Genomic DNA, 17,702 nt, shown 5'->3' on the forward strand with positions numbered 1-17,702 from the left:
TGGCACTTTACAGAGGAGTCACCCAATGAAATTAATAGGCAGCAGGTTTAAAACAAACAAAAGGAAGTATTTCTTCACACAACACACAGTCAACCTGTGGAACTCCTTGCCAGAGGATGTTGTGAAGGCCAAGGCTATAACAGGATTCAAAAAAGAACTAGATAAGTTCATGGAGCTGTTATCCAGGATGGGCAAGGGATGGTGTCCATAGCCTCTGTTTGCCAGAAGCTGGGAATGGGCGACAGGGGATGGATCACTTGATGATTACCTGTTCTGTTCATTCCCTCTGGGGCACCTGGCATTGGCCACTGTCAGAAGACAGGATACTGGGCTAGATGGACCTTTGTCCTGACCCAGAGTGGCTGTTCTTATGTTCTTATGAATGGGAGGACAAGGCCTGGGTGGTGAAGTGCTTACAGTGCAAATACAAAGAGGTGCAGAGGAGTGGTGGGAAGGTCAGTACAGGGAGGATCTGGGGAAGGGAGGGATGAAGGAGGAGAGGGAAAGTGCTTGGCAGACAAGAAGAGGGAAATTGTTCTAAGCGTTAGGGGCAGCCAAGACATCAATAAGGAGATGCAAGGGGACTGTGCAGGGATTGAGAACAGGGGTACAGGAGAGCACTGCTACATTAGGAGGGTTTTATTTGAACAAGTAAACTGGCTGGCACCAGTGGCAGATTTAGAGTTAGTGGGGCAGCGTGTGGAGCTGCCTTCCCCCACCAGGGGCATGCAGAGACTTGCCAGCAGCTGGCCACTTCCAGGAGTGGTGTGGGGCCACCAGCCACAGCATGCAGGCAGCTTGCCTGCCTGAGCCCTGCTGCGCCACCAGCCGGGACTTGGGGACTGGTTGTCAGGTATTTGTCCTGCATTTTGGCGGCCCCCCTGTTGTTGGGGGCCCTGGGCTACTGTATGGTTTGTTTCATGGTAAATCCGCTCCTGCCTGGCACTGATTTTCTTGGGTGTGGTACTGTACAATAAACTAGCACATGAGGAGGCTGCTGGGGGTGCAGTGTTAAACGGGAAGTAACCCATCAATCAGTTTGCACTAGCATGTCAGAAGAGACCCAGGGACTGAACAGGACACGTTGCAGTAACACTCCCTCACCTTTAGTTACCCTTCCCTCCCTCCTGCATGCAAGCAGCATTACCTGGCGTAAAGGCATTGCTCGCCATTGCGGTACCGAAATGGCTGCTTATGGCTGCAGGACAGTGCTGGGTCAGAACAGGGACTCTGTGGCTCCTTCTTAACTTTAGCAGGAGGGCTGTGAAAAGCTACTGAGAGAGAGAGAGAAAGGAACAGTCAAGTCAAAACTCCTCCTGGGCCTGGAGAGATGGCATTTGTGCCAGCGGAGAAACTAATGGCAACTGACACACACTGCCTGACCTACTTACCTGGCTCTAGGTGAAGCAGAATAACAATGGGTACAACTGTTCTCTGGAGTTTCCCGAACTCTGTCCCAAATACCCCTCCGTACCCTTTGTTTGTACTAGCTGCTGTCCGAATATTTAGTTAGGTTCATACTGAGCCCTTCAGGGGACAGGTGACATGGTGAGTGGGTGTCTAATTATTTTGTGTTATAACCCAAAGGGTAACACATTCATATTCTGCTTTTCAACACCTAGACCCTAAGGTCTGGCTTTGCATTATGCAAACCACCCTCTCAGGTTCACATGGGTGCTAACAGTGTGTTGTGAGTGACATCGCCATGTCGTTCATTGTGCCATACTGTACTGACAGTCTCATGAGGTACATTTCATGATACGCTAGTTTGTCCTGTAGGACAAACAATTTAAGATGGTTACCATAGAAACGGCTACACAGGCTGCTGAAGGATGTCCGTAGGGAAATATTATTATACTTATTGAGCCATCTTCGCTCCTTAGTGCTGTACCAATGCAGAAGAAAACAAGGACTAATATTTTCAAGAGCCCCTTAGTGACTTAGGAGGCTAAATTCCATTTTCAAGTTACTCAGACAATTAGAAGTCTAAATACCACTCACTTTCAATGAGAGTTCAGCTTCTAAGTCACTTAGGGGCTCTTGAAAATTTTATCCAAGGTCTCTGACCAGAGGTCAGTACAGACTGTATCACACAGGACCATTGGACTCACAGCTCAGAGGTCAAAGCTTTCAGTGGTAGGGAGTTTTGTTTGTTTTTTTTAATTTGGAAGATTAAAACCCCTTCCTAACTAGCAGTATCAGCAAGATGCCCCTTTGTAACATTAGAGATTTCAGGTTGTCTCCTGGGAACCAGCTAAGTGTAACCACACAGTTCACTAACACCCGCAGCACCATTACACAGCCGGCTGCATGCTATGTGACATTTGACAGCATGGGTTCAGACAACATACAACAATGAGGGATGTTCCCCGGCGCCCTCTTGCAAAGAGACTGCTCATGGAGCTGGGAGGAGGAGATATTTATTGTGAAGGAGACATAACCACTGCTTCCCCAACACCCTCCTTTTTATTTTTCAATATCTATTTAGAACAGAGAACAGTGCAGGTCACACAGAGTTCTGGGTTGCAGCTGTCTGGAGAAAGGCCCAATGTAGCCAGGTAAATGTTTGCCTAGTGAGTGACAGCTCAGCAAAGCACTGTGTACTTTAAAGTCACACAGTCAGTCTGCCAGTAGTGCATTTTATCTTAGATCTTTAGGAAATGCTCTTTATCCAGAATCCCTGCAGATAAGGACCAAAATCAGATACAAACCAACAGGCCCTCACTGACATCAAGAGCATGGAAAGCCACCAGGCAGAGCCAGTAGGCAGCTACAAGCCAGAGAGTTCCCTTGTGACGCCCACCCTCATTGTTAACAACACACACCTTATTTCCAGTCTGAATTTGTGTAGCTTTAGTTTCCAGCCATTGGATCACGTTAGACCTTTGCCTGCTAGATTGAAGAGCCCATTAACAAATCTTTGTTTACCAGTAAGGTCCTTATGGACTATAATCAAGTCATCCCTTAACATTCTCTTTGTTAAGCTAAGTAGCTCCTTTGAATCTATCACTATAAGGCAGGTTTTCTAGTCTAATGTTTTAATTAGGGCTGGCAAAGCCCAGCTAGGTCACACGCAGTCCATCCCTCGGGGACCCAGTGCTCCCTAGTGTCTTGTCCCGCTTAATTTTCAATGTGCCACCACTTCTCTGGACAGGCGCTAGCACATTACACATCAGCAGGAAGGACAATGCCACCCATCTCCCAGCTGCAGTGCACACACGTGCCTACATTTTCTGTACCCTACTCATCCTGCAACAGCTCAAGTGTCTGCCACTTTGCTCCAGGTTTCTGCAGCAGTGGCATGGTGGGTTGTGGCAATTTCCTTTGGTGGGCTTGGCTTCTTTCCATGCTGAAGGAGGGGCAGGGAGGAACAAGCAGCCTGTTTGGTCCAAACTGCTAGACTGCCAGAGAGTGAATTTGCAGAGGAGATGCAGTAGCCCCCCATAGGAGCGTGTGCGCAGATGTGGGGGGGAAGGGAGAAAGAGGAGTGAGTCATGGGGGTGGGGAGCATGTTACTGCATGAACCATTGCAGAAAGGTATAGAATCACAGAACTGTGGAAGGGAAGGGACTGGAAGGGACCTCGAGAAGTCATCAAGTCCAGTCCCCTGCGCTGAGGCAAGACCAAGTAAACCTAGACTATTCCTGACAGGTGTTTGTCCAAGCTGTTCTTAAAAATCTCCCGTGCTGGGGATTCCACAACCTCCTTTGAAAGCCTGACCCACAGCTTAACTATCCTTAGAGTTAGAAAGTTTTTCCTAATCCCTAACCTAAATCTCCCTTACTGTAGATTAAGCCTATTGCTTCTTATCCTACTTTCAGCGATCATGGAAAACAATTAATCGCAGTCCTCTGTATGTGCGCATGTTTGGTTGATTCCACACAAGCATTCCTTATTTAAAGAAAGAGCACTGTCCCATCTTCATCGCTCCAGCCAGTGGCTTTGGCCTGATGCAGGCGGGAAGAAATATTTCTGAGCTGGCTAGAATGTAATGAATAACAAACGTGGGTTGCAGTTTACAGGGTCAGGAAGTGGGATGCGGATATTGTTACTTCTTATGCATAATTAAATCCAGCAGGGAGCAAAATCTCTTTACAGGCTCTTCCGAGGAGCATGTCCCAGGCTAAGGGCCACATGCAGCTTTATGAACAAGGTAAGCACCTTCTGCCTTTGCCTCCACTGCTTCCTTCAAGTCATCGCTGGACATAGGAAGGAAAGAGCTACATGGGTTATGCCCCATTTTGAGCATTCAACAAGGAGAGGGGAGAAAAGGGAAGAAGAAGCATAAGGAGTGGAGGGGTTAGGTACAGAGAGATGTGCACTCTTGCACCGGGTCTATGTTTAGTCCTCAATCACAAGTTCATGCCTAGTTAAAAATTCCATCCACTCTAGCTGATACCATTTCACTTACCAGGGGTTCAGATGCTTAAAAATCTCTAAAAACCTAGGCAAGGTTAAGTACTGATCTGTGAATGGCTTGCTCAGTTTATTTTAGCACTAAGTAACTTGAGATGTTAATTGGCCAGTCAACTTCATGCCAGATCCTTTGTCAACAGGAGACAGCTCTCTCTCAGATGAGCCACGCTGGCTGATTTGCAGAGTTCTGTCCATGAGGATTGTGCTGTGCACTCTGCCCTGCAGCAGCTGGTGAAGGGAGCAAGACGTACTTCACCCCGTACAAGAGGGGATCAAAGTGAATTCTGAAATTCCTAGTGCCCCTGAGGTGGGAGAACAAGCCCCTGAGAATCCCCCCAGGAATAACAAGAGCAACACCCCAACTGTGTCAGGCTAGTTTACTGCCAAGAGTTGCCCAGTTTTTTTTATTTCCATCACCCCCAGCAGTCGTTCTCCAACCCAGCCACCTTTGCTCTTCAGCTGCACAAGGAGGCACCTTTGAGCATTCTTGAAGCCTTACTGAGCACCCAGGAGCCTGGCCATTGAGAGCTCTCCAGGACAAGGCTTGGGTTTGTTTGGTTGTTTTTTTTTAAATTTCTAACATTTTAGGTACTAACTTTCCTATTTTCATGAGCAGATATTGCTGGAAACAAATGCTTGGAAGCAGCTCTGCTGTCAGTTACAGCAATCTAAATCTGGAGCAATGACTTTGTGTTACTCTGGAATTATGCTATTGTAGCTGAAAGCAGCGTTGGCCCTTGGTGTTTCTCTTCTGCTCTGTGAGATGCTGAAGATGTTCCCTTGGACGCCCCATAAACAACCTACCTGAGGTAGAAGTGGATTGGAGGCTATAATAGGGTGGCTCACCCATTATGGGCTGGAGAGAACGATCCACTCCTGGGAGAGATCAGGGTGGCTGCCTATAAAGAGCAGCAGGAGGCTCCCATGAGGGAGGGAAGGATAGGCTGTGGTAGAGAGAGTGTGAATGGTTCCTGCAGGGGTGAGACTCTGAGCCCAAGGGGTCTGTGAGCAAGGAATTGTAGTGAGCAGGAGGCTCCTGCTAAGGATCCTGCCCAAGAGAAGGGTTAGGGACTGGAAGCCAGAGAGCTGAGAGAGGCTGAGCTCCTCCCAGCTAAAGCCTGAAAGATGTTGACCTGGGGCCTAGCTCTGGGAAGGAGGGCTGGGAACTCCCTATATAAAGGGAGAGAGGGATTGAACTGGGGTTGGAGCCTGGAGGCCTGTTATGTAAGGACTCAATATAGGTAGCCCAGGAGGGGAATGTTGTAATTACCTGTGGCTTGTAAGCTATTAAGGGGCCCTGATGAGGGCAGAAGTTGGTAGCAGGGCATTCTGGCCATGAGAGGAGAGGCCTAGGAGGTGGCTGGCCCTGTTACAATGGCCTAATGGTACAATATTGGCTAGTGATACTAGAGGTCCTGGGTTCAAATCCAAAGTAAGCTCTCTGTGGAGGTGACATGTGTGGCCCCTCAACTGTAAATAAGCAGGCATCCCAGGACTGGAGAAGGGGGCAGCTTATCACCTCAGTGTGGCTCTAGGCCACGCCTGACATTCTAAACAAATCCATTCTCAATCAGAGGGAGAGACAGGCACCTGGAGCCTCACCCCCTTCACCTGCTCTGACTTTCAGCCCAGAGGAGAAGAGCCCATCTGCTTATTCCTCAAATCCCTCCTGACCCCCAAGGGATCCAGACCCTCAGGTAGAAATCAACACAAATAAATACACCCGCAACAGCAGGGAGGCTCCTAGTCCTTATTGCTGAGGGCTTGATCCTACAGCCAAACCTGAGGCGTCCATCAATCACAGTGGAGTGGCATGCTCATGAATAGCTTGTTGCACAACCGAACAGGAGAGAGTCCTCTCCCCCCACAACCCCGCCCCCCAGGGCCTGTCCCACACCTGGGAGAGATTCAGTGTCTGAAGCATGACATCTGTGCAAACAGTGCAGGTCCCAGGAGCAGGGGTGGAGGAGAGACGTCTCTTTCCATAGCTCGGGAGCACTCCTTCCCCTTCTGTCTGTGACAGCTCAATTCGTTTTACAGAGTAAACAGAAACTACAGAACCAGCCACAAAAATGCTGCTGTCAAGGGAGAGAAAAAACCCCACTGGCCAGTACACTGAGCTCCATTCAAGCCTCATGAAGCAAAGTGTGCTAGGAGCGGCCAACCCTTTCCGGCCCCTAATAGCTGGAACAGGCTATTACATTACAACTGGCTCATTCATTCAGAATGAAACATGGGACGAGCCCTCTCCTCAGCTCCAGGTCAGCGGGAGGAAGAAAGAAGTCATATGACTTAGAGCACATGCTGGGCCAGTGCTGCAAAGCCAAATCCCAATGAGGGCGAGAGGGGAGCAATCAGAAAAAGTGCGTTGTCCTTTTTTTCATGAGCAGACACAGAAAGGGGGAGGGGAACCCATCCTTGGGGCTGTTGGGGACTGAGGAGCATCGTCCCTGGAAAAGCACAGAGCTGTCTGGAAGGGCTTTAAACATCCATCTCCCTCTGTTCTCAGTTACTGTGAGATGTTCACATGTGCAGGGGCTTGGAGAGGGGAGCGGGGCTTCCTGAAGCTCTGACACGCCAGGCTCTGGGCTCTCTCAGCCAGCCTGGAACACAGACTTTCTACTCAGAACAGTCTGTTAACATCAGCTGGATGGGACAGGCAGTTGCACAGGACAACGGACAGCAGGTTCAATGGCTCCCAGTTACAAGGTTAATTCTGATGAGGATCCAGCTAGGCTCTCAAAATACCACCCTGTGCCATGTACACAGGCTGGGGTCAGCACAGGGGCTTCCTGGAGTGGAGAAAGGGATGGACCATGAATGGAGAGGCAGGAACTCCTGGGCTCTCTTCCCAGCGCTGCCAGTGATGCCTGTGTGACCTTGCGTCTGGGTCCACACCTAGAAAGTAGCCATCCCTCCTGGGGATGTTCCTTAGGGCCTGCTCAGCCCTTGGAGGATGGAAGTGCTCTGCAAGGACTGAGCACCGTTATTATACAGAGACAGCTCCCTGGTGCTGCACTAAGCGCGCTGTATCAGACTCTCCTTTGTGAACAGAAGTGCTCTGGTGTTAGAATGAGGGTGGGTGATATAAATGCTCCCACACACATGGGCAAACACACCCATGTGATTGTTTCATTGAAGGTTGGTAAAACACAAGAATTGATCTATTTAGGAAACTGATTGTTCCACTGCAGGTCGGCCTCAGGAGAGTTCAGTTTTCACAGTGTCTCCAATCTGGGCAGCACCAAGTCCCCCTACACAGTACCCAGCTCCTAATCCACTCCCCTGCCCAGGTGGCAGGTGCCAAAGCTGATTATCAGAGCCCAGCAGAAGTGATAATTAGGAGGTTCCCAACACGTCAAGGGAGCTCTCAGCACACTTCCATTTATAGCCAAAGGTGGGTACGTGCCTTCAGACTCCAGACTTCAGAGATTTAAAGGAGCTGTTGGCATTTGTAACCCAGACCCCAATTCTGTACTGTTAATGTCCCACCTCAAGAGCTTTGGAAATAAGATCCTAACCAAAAATAACTGACTTATGACTAAAGATGGATTTCCCCTCCTTTTTTATTTTCCCTCTTCTCCTCTCCCTCCAGTGAGAACATCTCCATCCAAGCCAATTTCCTTCAGCTTGGTGGCTATAGGTGAAGGTTTCGCCCTTGCATCTCATGCCAATGCCACTCCTTAGCTGGCTGGAATTGCCCAATTAACCACCATACACATCTGCCACCAAACGCCAACAGCCTTGGAACCTCAGTATTAGGGGAATGTGCCAAATGCCTTTGACTGGAATTAGATAGGGATATTTTTGTCTTCTCAAGAAGGGGAGAGGTGGTCACTATCCCTCTACTTTGGGTGGTGCAGGAGGGACCTCGTGCCTTTGCTTTGACTCTCCATGTGGCACAGTGATCTTCTCATTGATACATTTGTTTGGTTGAAGCAGCTCCTGCCCCTTCCCCGTAAACACATTCCCACGGTACTTACAGTTTTCCGAATGAAAGTCAGGCAGAAATTGTTCATCGCTGTCTGGAACCTGAGCTGCAAAGAGGGAGAAAGAGAGATGCGGAGAATCAGATCTGGCACTTAGTAAGCTGTAATTAAACAGTGAGGCAGAAATGAGTCTCTGTGTTTAAAATCAGAGCTTTTGGCTGGAAGGCTCTTTAGGGCTGGTTTCCCTTAGGGATTACAAGCACACTGATGCAGTTCTTTCCCCTGCAGATTCAGGGCACGTCTACACTACAAAATTAGGTTGACTTAATTTAAGCCGACATCCAGACGCCGCAGGAATTAAGTCGGTTGGGTGAGTCTATACCACACTCATTGTGTCAGTGGAGTGCGTCCTCACTAGCAGCCCTTGTAAGGCGTGTAAAGCAGTGCAACTAGCTGCAGGGGTTTTTGGGAAGGGCTTGCAATGACTCATGGGACCAAAATATTGTTGCAGGGGGGAATGAGAATGGGAACATGGCTTCAACCTCACACGATGTAGTTTTCTCCCTCCCTATCCTGATAGCAACGGCATTCAACCCATAGTTTTTTGTGCCTTTTTTGAAAGCCTGGCTTAGCTGCGCATACGCCATAGACCAAGAAGCATGGACCCAGCTCAGCTATTTACTCTTGTTGTGAGCATTACAAACTCCTCAAGCCTTATCCTGCAGTATTTCCAGAGCTGAGACAGGAGCCGCTGCACGGAACATTGTGACGTTATTCAAGCAGCCCTGCTGCAACCCAAGGAATGAAACAATTCCCAATTGCTGCTGGCAGTTGCACAGCAGCTGAACATGGTGGAGTGTCATTTCTGGCCCTGGGAAACAAGCAGTGACTGGTGGGATCGCATCATTATGCAGCTATGACGAGCATGACCGCAGGATGGCGAGCAGTGGTTGTAGAACTTTTGAATGCGGAAGGCCACTTTCCAGGAACTTCGTGCAGAGCTTTCCCCGGCGCTGAAGTGCAGCCACACTAAAATGAGACCTGTTCTGACCATGGAGAAGCGAGTGGCGATCTCTCTGAGGAAGCTTGCAAGGCCAGAGTGGGGGGAGTCAATTCAGAGTTGGTAAATCCACCGTGGGTATTGTTGTGATCCAAGTGTGCAGGGCCATTAATAGACTTTTGCTAAGAAGGGTAGTGAATCTGGGCAATGTGCAGGACATAGTGGATGGTTTTGCCGCAATGGGGTTCCTTAACTGCAGTGGGGCTATAGATGGAACACAAATCCCTATCTTGACACCAGACCATCTTGCCAGAGTACATAAACCGAAAGGCATACTCTTCTATGGTGTTGCAAGCACTCATGGATCACAGGGGCCGTTTCACCGACATCAGTGTGGGATGTTGAAAAGCCAATAGTGATCCTGGGAGACCCAGCCCCCCCGGCTCCCATGGCTAATGAAGCCGTACACCGGCCACCTGGACAGCAGTAAGGACCGGTTCAACAATAGGCTGAGCAAGTGCAGAATGGTGGTGGAATGTGTCTTTGGGCATTTAAAGAGTCACTGGAGCAGTTTGCTTACTGGGTTAGACCTCAGTGAAAGCAACATCCCCATTGTTATCGCTGCCTGCTGTGTGCTCAATATCTGTGAGGCCAAGGAAGAGAAGTTTCCGCAGGGGTGGGCTGTGGAGGCAGATAGGTTGACAGCCAATTTTGAGCAGCCAGATACCAGGGCAATAAGAAGAACCCAGTGAGCAGCTCTGTCTCCAGGAGGTTTGAAAACCTGGTTCAGTAATGAGCCACAGTAATGTGCACTGTTTATCTGCATTGTGCCCTCCCATACCACCTCCTCTGTTGCATCATTTTCCCTGCACCTCCCCTTCCCCCCCCACACCCTCATGCTCGCAATAAATAAAGAGCATTTCATTCTCAAAACATTGACTTTTATTGCACAAACATACAGAAACTGAAAGAGCAGGGAAATACTTTAACCTTGGGTAAACCGTGGGATAAAATTGGGAGGGGAGAAACCAAGTCAGCTTGTCTGTGAAAGCACAGAAGTCCTGCCCATCAAAGGTCTTCCAATGGCCACCTTTTGTTCTTAGTGCCCTCCCCTGGTGTTGAGTGGAAGGGATACTGCATCTTCCCCCCCGACCCCGCCTCCTGGAACATTTTGGGGGAGGGCAATTGGGAATAGGGTGATGTTTGCAGGCCATTCTGCAGGGGTCTAGCCTCATGCTGTTTTTCTTGAAGCTCAACCAGACGCTCCAACATGTCTGACTGGTTCCTCATAATCCGCAGCATCTCATCCTGCGTGGCCCGCTCGTGCTCCTGGGATGCTCTCCTGCTCTCTCTGTCCATGTCGTTTTTCAGACAATGAAATCCTCCAGGCTCTGAGCTCCATGTCCGCTGTTCATTATCTCGCTGAACAAGTCATCACATGGTCTCTTTTTCCATCCTCTAATCTGCAAAAGCCTCTCTGCTGGTGTGGAGGCTGTGCTGAAGGCCAAGCTTTCCACTGTAAGGCGTGCAAAGCACAAGGCAACCATCGTCAGTGCATACCTAGGGTCTGGTACAAGGATGCTATTTAAATATTCCTCCCCTTATTACACTCAAGTGCAAGCCAGAACATAATCAGAATCTCTAGCCATTCAATAAACCTGTTTGCTGTTCCTGCCGTGGTGAGTATGGCCCAGTGGCATGGGCGACAGGCCTTGTGCTGCAACTTGTGGGAAACGCGCATTGGGAGCACAGGTGGGTAAGTGGACAATGCCTCTTCCCTTTAGCAACATGGACGGTGCTTGGAGACTGGGGACCAGTGTTAAGCCTCCCAAATTGAGGTTTTTTTATCTGAGGCAGCTCCAAAGTGTGTGTGTGGGGGGGTGGGGGGCGTTGCGGCCACGAGAAAACACAGGAAGCCCACCCTCCCCTTCCCTTAACGCTGCAGGCAACAGTCGCCCTGGGCTTGCAGATACTGAATTCCCTGCCAACCAAAACACTGGCATGTTAGGGAAACCGTAGTTGAGGGACTCGGAAATCACCACGGATGATTGTTTGTGATCCGAGCATTTGTAATGAAAACGTCCACAGTCTCCCCTAGGTGACCCTATGTGATATCAGTCTCCTGAGGGTGACAGAGGTGGCAAGGGAGCAGATGCTGCAAGCGTCTGGGTACAGAACTGGTCCTTATGCTGCTATGCTGTGTTCTACAATGAAGCTAGCAGAGTTAATACCGGAGTGGCGTGGGAAAGTGTCCTACCGTGGTGGAAGAAATAAGGCAGTCCTCCCCAGAAACCTTCTGCAAAGGATTGCAGAGTACCTCCAAAAGTTTCCTGGAGGTCTCCATGGAGGATTCCCAGACCATCCCTGTGCACATAAACAGTCTCTTCCGGGGTGCACCCTCTGCGTAGTTGGAGTGGCCACTGGGAAGCAGATTCCCACCGCACCTCACTTTTTCTTCATCTTAAACATAAAGTATAAGAGCATGTAACCCCTACAGTTTGGTTGGAATTGCATACTCACCAGAGGTGCCGTCCCCAGAATCATGCTTGGCCACCATGCTGTCCTGTGACTTGCTGGGCTATGGGATTAAAAGTAGCTCCTGGCTCTTGGGGAGAATGGATCCACCACCTGCCTGTCCCACATTCTCCTCGTCCAGAATGTCCTCCTCGTTGTTGCCTGAGGTGGCCCAGGACTCAGACTCCTGGGAGGTATCCACATTGCGTTTGGGGGCAGTGGTGGGGTCACTGCTGAGAATCGCATGCAGCTCATTGTAGAAGTGGCACGTCAGTGGTGCAGAACCAGAATGACTGATCACCTCACTTGTCTTCTGGTACACCTGCCTAAGTTCTTTGATTTTCACATGGCACTGTTGCATGCCCCTGGTGTAGCCCTTCTCTCCCATGCCCTGCGCAAGCTTTTCACAGATGTCTTCATTTCTTCGGCTGGATAGGAGATGTGCCTGCACAGACTCTTCTCTCCACAGACCAATAAGATCCACAACTTCCAGGCTGGAGCATGTTTGGGGCATTGAGTTACCATGATCAGCTGGGCTGGCGAGCTCTCCATGCTGATCAAACAGGAAATGGAAATTCAAAAGTTCCCGGGGCTTTAATAGGGAAGGTGCTGTTTCCTGTGTACCTGGCTGCTGTGCAGCGGAGTTGAAAACGATCTCCAGAGCAATCAGTCTCCAGAGCATTGTGGGATACCCCCTGGAGGCTAATTCGGTCGACTTACGCAATGTTGTGTCTACACCACCTCTCTGTTGACCCATCAACATCGAATTAAGCGTTATGTCTCTCGCAGAGGTGGAGTACTTAAGTCGACATTACAGGCAAATTAGGTCAGCGGTAGGGACCCGGTACTATAGACACACACATTATTAGGTTGACATAAGGTGGCTTCTGTCAACCTACGTTTGTAGTGTAGATCAGGCCTCCGTTTCTTTCCCTCTTTTCTTCGAAGTCAAGATGACTATTTAGGTTTATTTGCTCTTTCTAACTAGGGTTCATTATTTCCCAATACCCAGGAATCTTAGAGAATTCATTGTGGCACAAATAGCTACTGACTGAGAAACTCAAGTTGGGAACGATATGCCAAGGTCCTGAGAGAAGCAAGAAACGTTTGTCTCTGCACGGACGTAGCCTTTGCAAAGCAATCGTTCCAGAAAAAGCAGATTGCTTGGCACTTGTGCGGAAGGCCGGAGTTCGTAAGTTACTAACAGGAGAAGGAGCATTTCAGAGAAAGAGTTTAAACTCTGCATATATGTGTGGGAGAAAGGGAGAGAAAGCTTCCCCTCTGTATGCGTGATCTCTCAGGTGGGAAATTTAGGAGAAAATTGTAGCATATTGGCATCTTATATGACCTGCCAAACACCTGACCTCTCTCTTCACAAAGACAACACTAAACAGCTCACAGTCACACTGCAGGAGGCCTGCACTTCCTGCTGAAGATACTGTAAACAGCACTCATCATAATGACAATAGCAAGTGCCTCCGTGGTTTTTGAATTATCCAGAAACTGTCTGATAAAGGTGTTTGAATATCTGCAGCCTCATTCCCCGTGGACCATCCCATCTTGTGGGAGCACGAAGAGCAATGAAATGGTTAACAGCGTTAGCAACTCAATAGTAATAACAAGACTTCAAGAATTAATGCCTCATCAAGCCACACTTGTTTATCTGCAGGGATGAAAAGACAACAGCTAGGCAGTTTACACTCTGATTTCTCCCCACATCCCAAAGGGCTAGAATTATTAATTATTATTATTATTTTAAATGAAAGCTTAGACTTCGGAGAAAGCTGTAAAACCTCATGTGCAGAGATCCCCACGGCCTCTACTCCAGAGACACAAATGAAGAATCTAGAACAAATGAAGAATCCTTTCCAGGGACGGCTCTTTGCTTTCTTCTGATAAGAATTCTTTGAGCCTCTTTAAAGCATACATTTGTAAGTTTTCATGGAGATGCCTCAACTCAGGTTGAGGCACCAGGAGACAAGTAGACATGAATTCATGTATGCCTTCTCCGCACTGCAGCGCTTAACTGTGATTTTGTACCCAGGTAGATGTGCAGTGGCCATAGCTGGTTACAAGTAACATTTTGTGTCTGCACACGGCAAATTTTCTGTATCATGACCATGTTTGCAGCAGTGCAAATCCATGATTTGTAGGGGATATAGTGCCCAGAGGACATACAGAACAATGCACCCTAGGGAACCCTACTTCACAGGCAGCTGGGAGTAAGTACGCCCAGCCAAACTGGTTACACAAATATACTTAGGGCGCCCTGTCCACTGTGTGATGACCTGGTTACAGATAGCCATCTGTGCGCCAGACTAGGGCTCTGGCAGGGACAAAACACTGTCACCACTTTGGTTGGTAAGCAAGTTTTAACCATGTTGTGCATTATGGGTCACAAATCACCTTATGGAGCCACTAACTGGTTACAAGCCTTTAGGGTAGTCAGAATCTTAATTACCTCTCTCAGGCTTTATTGTTTCAACTTTTCTTACAGCTAACACAAACATTCAATTAAACAGACTTAAATCCTAGAATCCTCCTTCCACACGAGGCCTGTGAAAAGCTTGACAATGGTGAGGCAGCTGGTGTGCTGGGCAGCTGCCTATCATGCTGACTCCCGGTCACTCACTGTTATCTTGTGCTCCCCGCCTACTTGTATCTACCTGTTTCTGGTCATAAAACTGTGAGCTTTTGGTGGCAGGGACTGTCTCTTTGTTCTGGGATTGAACCAGGGGCCCTGGTCCATGACTGAGTTGCCTAGGCACTATCACAATATAAATAACAATAAAATAGAGTAAAACATATACAGTAAAGGAACAAGGACTAAACCATTTAACCCGGAGAGCTGACACAGCAAATTCTATGGGCATGCCCTGGAAAGGGTATTCCAGCCTACAAACTTTATATTAATAGTGCCGTAATGCTACAGCCCATTCCTGTTCTACCATTACCTTAGATAGGCACCCTCCAGTTATACGTCTTTTCAGTTTCAGGGAATAGGCAGATAGGGATTTGCTCTTGTTCCGCTTTTCTTTTTTGCTAGGAAGAGCTTTAATGAACATTCCCCTCAAACATTCAGAGAAGGAGTAATTCAGGGCTGAACTGTAATTCAGATTTTCCAATTATAATGAGTCTGTAGACACACCCTCCTCCCAGGTTATTTGTGCCATTTTCCTTCTGCTGTAGCTATATGAGAATAGAAATGTAGCGCTCAAAGGAGCATGAGAGGTCATCTAGTCCAGGGCCCTGTTCTTAAAAACCTTCCATGACAGGGATTCCACAACCTCCCTTGGAAGCCTATTCCAGTGCTTAACTAGCCTTAGTTAGAATTTTTTTCCTAATATTTAACCTAAATCTCCCTTGTTGCAGTTTAAGCTGATTACTGCTTGCCCTACTTTCAGAGGAGATGGAGAACAATTGATCCCCACCCTCCTTAGAACAGCCTTGACAGGTTTGAAGACTTATCAGGTCACCCCTCAGTCTTCTTTTCTTAAGACTAAACATTCCCAGGTTTTTTAACCTCTCCTCAGAGCTTAGGTTTTCTAAACCCGTGATCATTTTTGTTGTTCTCCTCTGGATGCTCTCCAATTGGTCCACATCCTTCTTGAAGTGTGGTGCCCAGAACTGGACCCAGGACTTCAGCTGAGGCCTCACCAATGCCAAGTAGAGCAGGACAATTACCTCCCATGTCTTACATATGATGCTCTTGTTAATTCACCCCAGAATGGTATTAGCCTCTTTTGCAATTATATCACATTGATCCATATTCAATTTGTGATCCACTCTAACCCCAGATCCTTTTCAGCAGTACTACCACCTAGCCAGTTAGCCCCCATTTTGTAGTTGTGAATTTATTTTTTTCTTCCTAAGTGTAGTACTTTGCATTGACTTTATTGAATTTCATTTTATTGATTTCAGACCAGTTCTCCAGTTTATCAAGGTCATTTTGAATTTTAATCCTCTCCTCCAAAGTGCTTGCAACCCCTCCCATCTTGATGTCATTTGCAAATTTTATAAGTATACTCTTACTCCATTATCCAAGTCATTAATGAAAATATTGATTAGTACTGGACCCAGGATAGACCCCTGCATGACCACACTAGATACATCTTCCCAGTTTGACAGTAAACCATTGATAAGTACTCTTCGAATACGATCATTCAGCCAGCTTTGCACCCACCTTATAGTAATTTCCTCTAGATCACATTTCCCTAGTTTGCTTCTCCTTATAACCCTATTATCCTCTAGAGGCTAACAAATTGATTAATAATTTGTTCAGTGTCTTTCCAGGTATTGAGAGCCATGTTGGTCCAGCCTAACTTCAAATAGACTGCCCTCAACCTAGGATGTACACTGTTGTTGAAGTTCTTCTCTCATAATCGTCTCCCTTATGGGACAAAAATATAAAAAATAAAGGTACCAACCCAGCTTTGTCTTCAAAAGCAACAACATCTAGCTGTATTTATTCTAGAACACCCTTAATTTCTGGATGAGAAGACACACTTCTACTAAAGTTTCAGAGTAGGAGCCATGTTAGTCTGTATCTGCAAAAAGAAAAGGAGTACTTGTGGCACCTTAGAGACTAACAAATTTATTTGAGCGTAAGCTTTCGTGAGCTATTCGTGAGCTACTAAGAACAGCAAAGAGACTGAGGCAATCAGTATAGGAATCAAATCCTGATTTCAGCATAGCAATTGCTGCTCAGAAATTGGCCCTTGTACCAATACACAACTAACTCTTTTCCAGCCAGTCTGAACTTACATTGTGCAGAGATTTCAGCCCTAAGCAACATATCGGGAGTTGCAGTGCCCACACCCAACGAACTTCCTCAGAATAGCTGCACATCTGCATTCAATTCTGTGCAAACACCCCTCCCCCTAAGTTTACCTTCCCACCCTACCTTCTCACACAGAAGAATACGCCTTCAATTTTCAAATGAAAAGCCTCCAGAGCTATTGCTTTTCCGCCAAAGCAGGAAGATCTAATTGTCCTTCTAGTCACCTGCATTTTCTTGCTTGCCTTCCCAGTTTGTCTGAACAAGTCCAGACACACTGGCACCTCATCTGCATTAGACTGCCCCGTAGGGCTGCACCGTGCTGGTACAACATGCAAAATGTTAAAGAAAACTGTCAGTAATGAGGAGGTCAGGACGACAGTCAACCAGTTATAAACACATCACAAGTCCCCACAAAGGCGCTCCCTGTGAGCCAATGCAGCATGTTTCCAAGTCTGGTTCCCTGGAGCTCTGCTGAGACATGCATGTTGCCCTCTAGCAGCTCTGGCAAGTCAGGCATCACTCAGTCTCAAGGACCCTGGACCCGGGGGACTAAGGCTTAGATACGCTGTGAGGCCCTGTCCTGGGCAGGTGCTTGGGCTGTACACACCTCTGAGAGACACATGATCTCTCCTGTCACCTTTACACTTTGGCAACACTTGTGTAGCTTGTCATTGAATTTTGAGACTCTTTCCATTTCACCAGGGTTCAAAGAGCTGGCTTGAATTAATGCCACGAGTCAACACAAGCAGCAGCTATGTTTTGTAGCAGCGCTATGTCGGTGCGAGACGCTCTTCTGCCAACGTAGCTACCACCGCTTGTTGGGGGTGGTTTGGGGAAGCAGCTACACGGGAGATCTGCAGAGGCACAGGACAGTATAGCTGTGCTGCTGTAAGCTTGTCAGTGTCGACAAATTCTCTAGCAATCAAGAACGGCTGCTACTCTGAAGAACGTCCCAGACTCCCAGTAGTTAGGCATGGGTGAATGTGTAGGGAGGGAAGGTGGGGTGATTTGCACATCTTTCTTCACTGGAGGCAAAAGTCCACATTTTGGGTTCAGAACAAAC

At 47.9% G+C, this 17,702-nt stretch overlaps 1 protein-coding gene across 3 annotated transcripts in view; it reads right to left on the minus strand.

Annotated features, from left to right (window-relative positions):
- Window positions 1-17,702, minus strand: part of ETV4 (ETS variant transcription factor 4) — a 45,209-nt gene that overhangs the window by 15,123 nt on the left and 12,384 nt on the right. For all 3 annotated transcript variants that reach the window (XM_074941049.1, XM_074941048.1, XM_074941047.1), the window contains exons 5-6: window positions 8,400-8,453; window positions 1,148-1,274 (exon numbers count right to left, since the gene is read on the minus strand). In XM_074941049.1, the coding sequence (XP_074797150.1) occupies window positions 1,148-1,274; window positions 8,400-8,453 (181 nt within the window). The remainder of the gene's footprint in view (window positions 1-1,147; window positions 1,275-8,399; window positions 8,454-17,702) is intronic.

The sequence above is a fragment of the Natator depressus genome, chromosome 27, assembly GCF_965152275.1.
Source record: "Natator depressus isolate rNatDep1 chromosome 27, rNatDep2.hap1, whole genome shotgun sequence".
Lineage (NCBI taxonomy): Eukaryota > Metazoa > Chordata > Testudines > Cheloniidae > Natator > Natator depressus.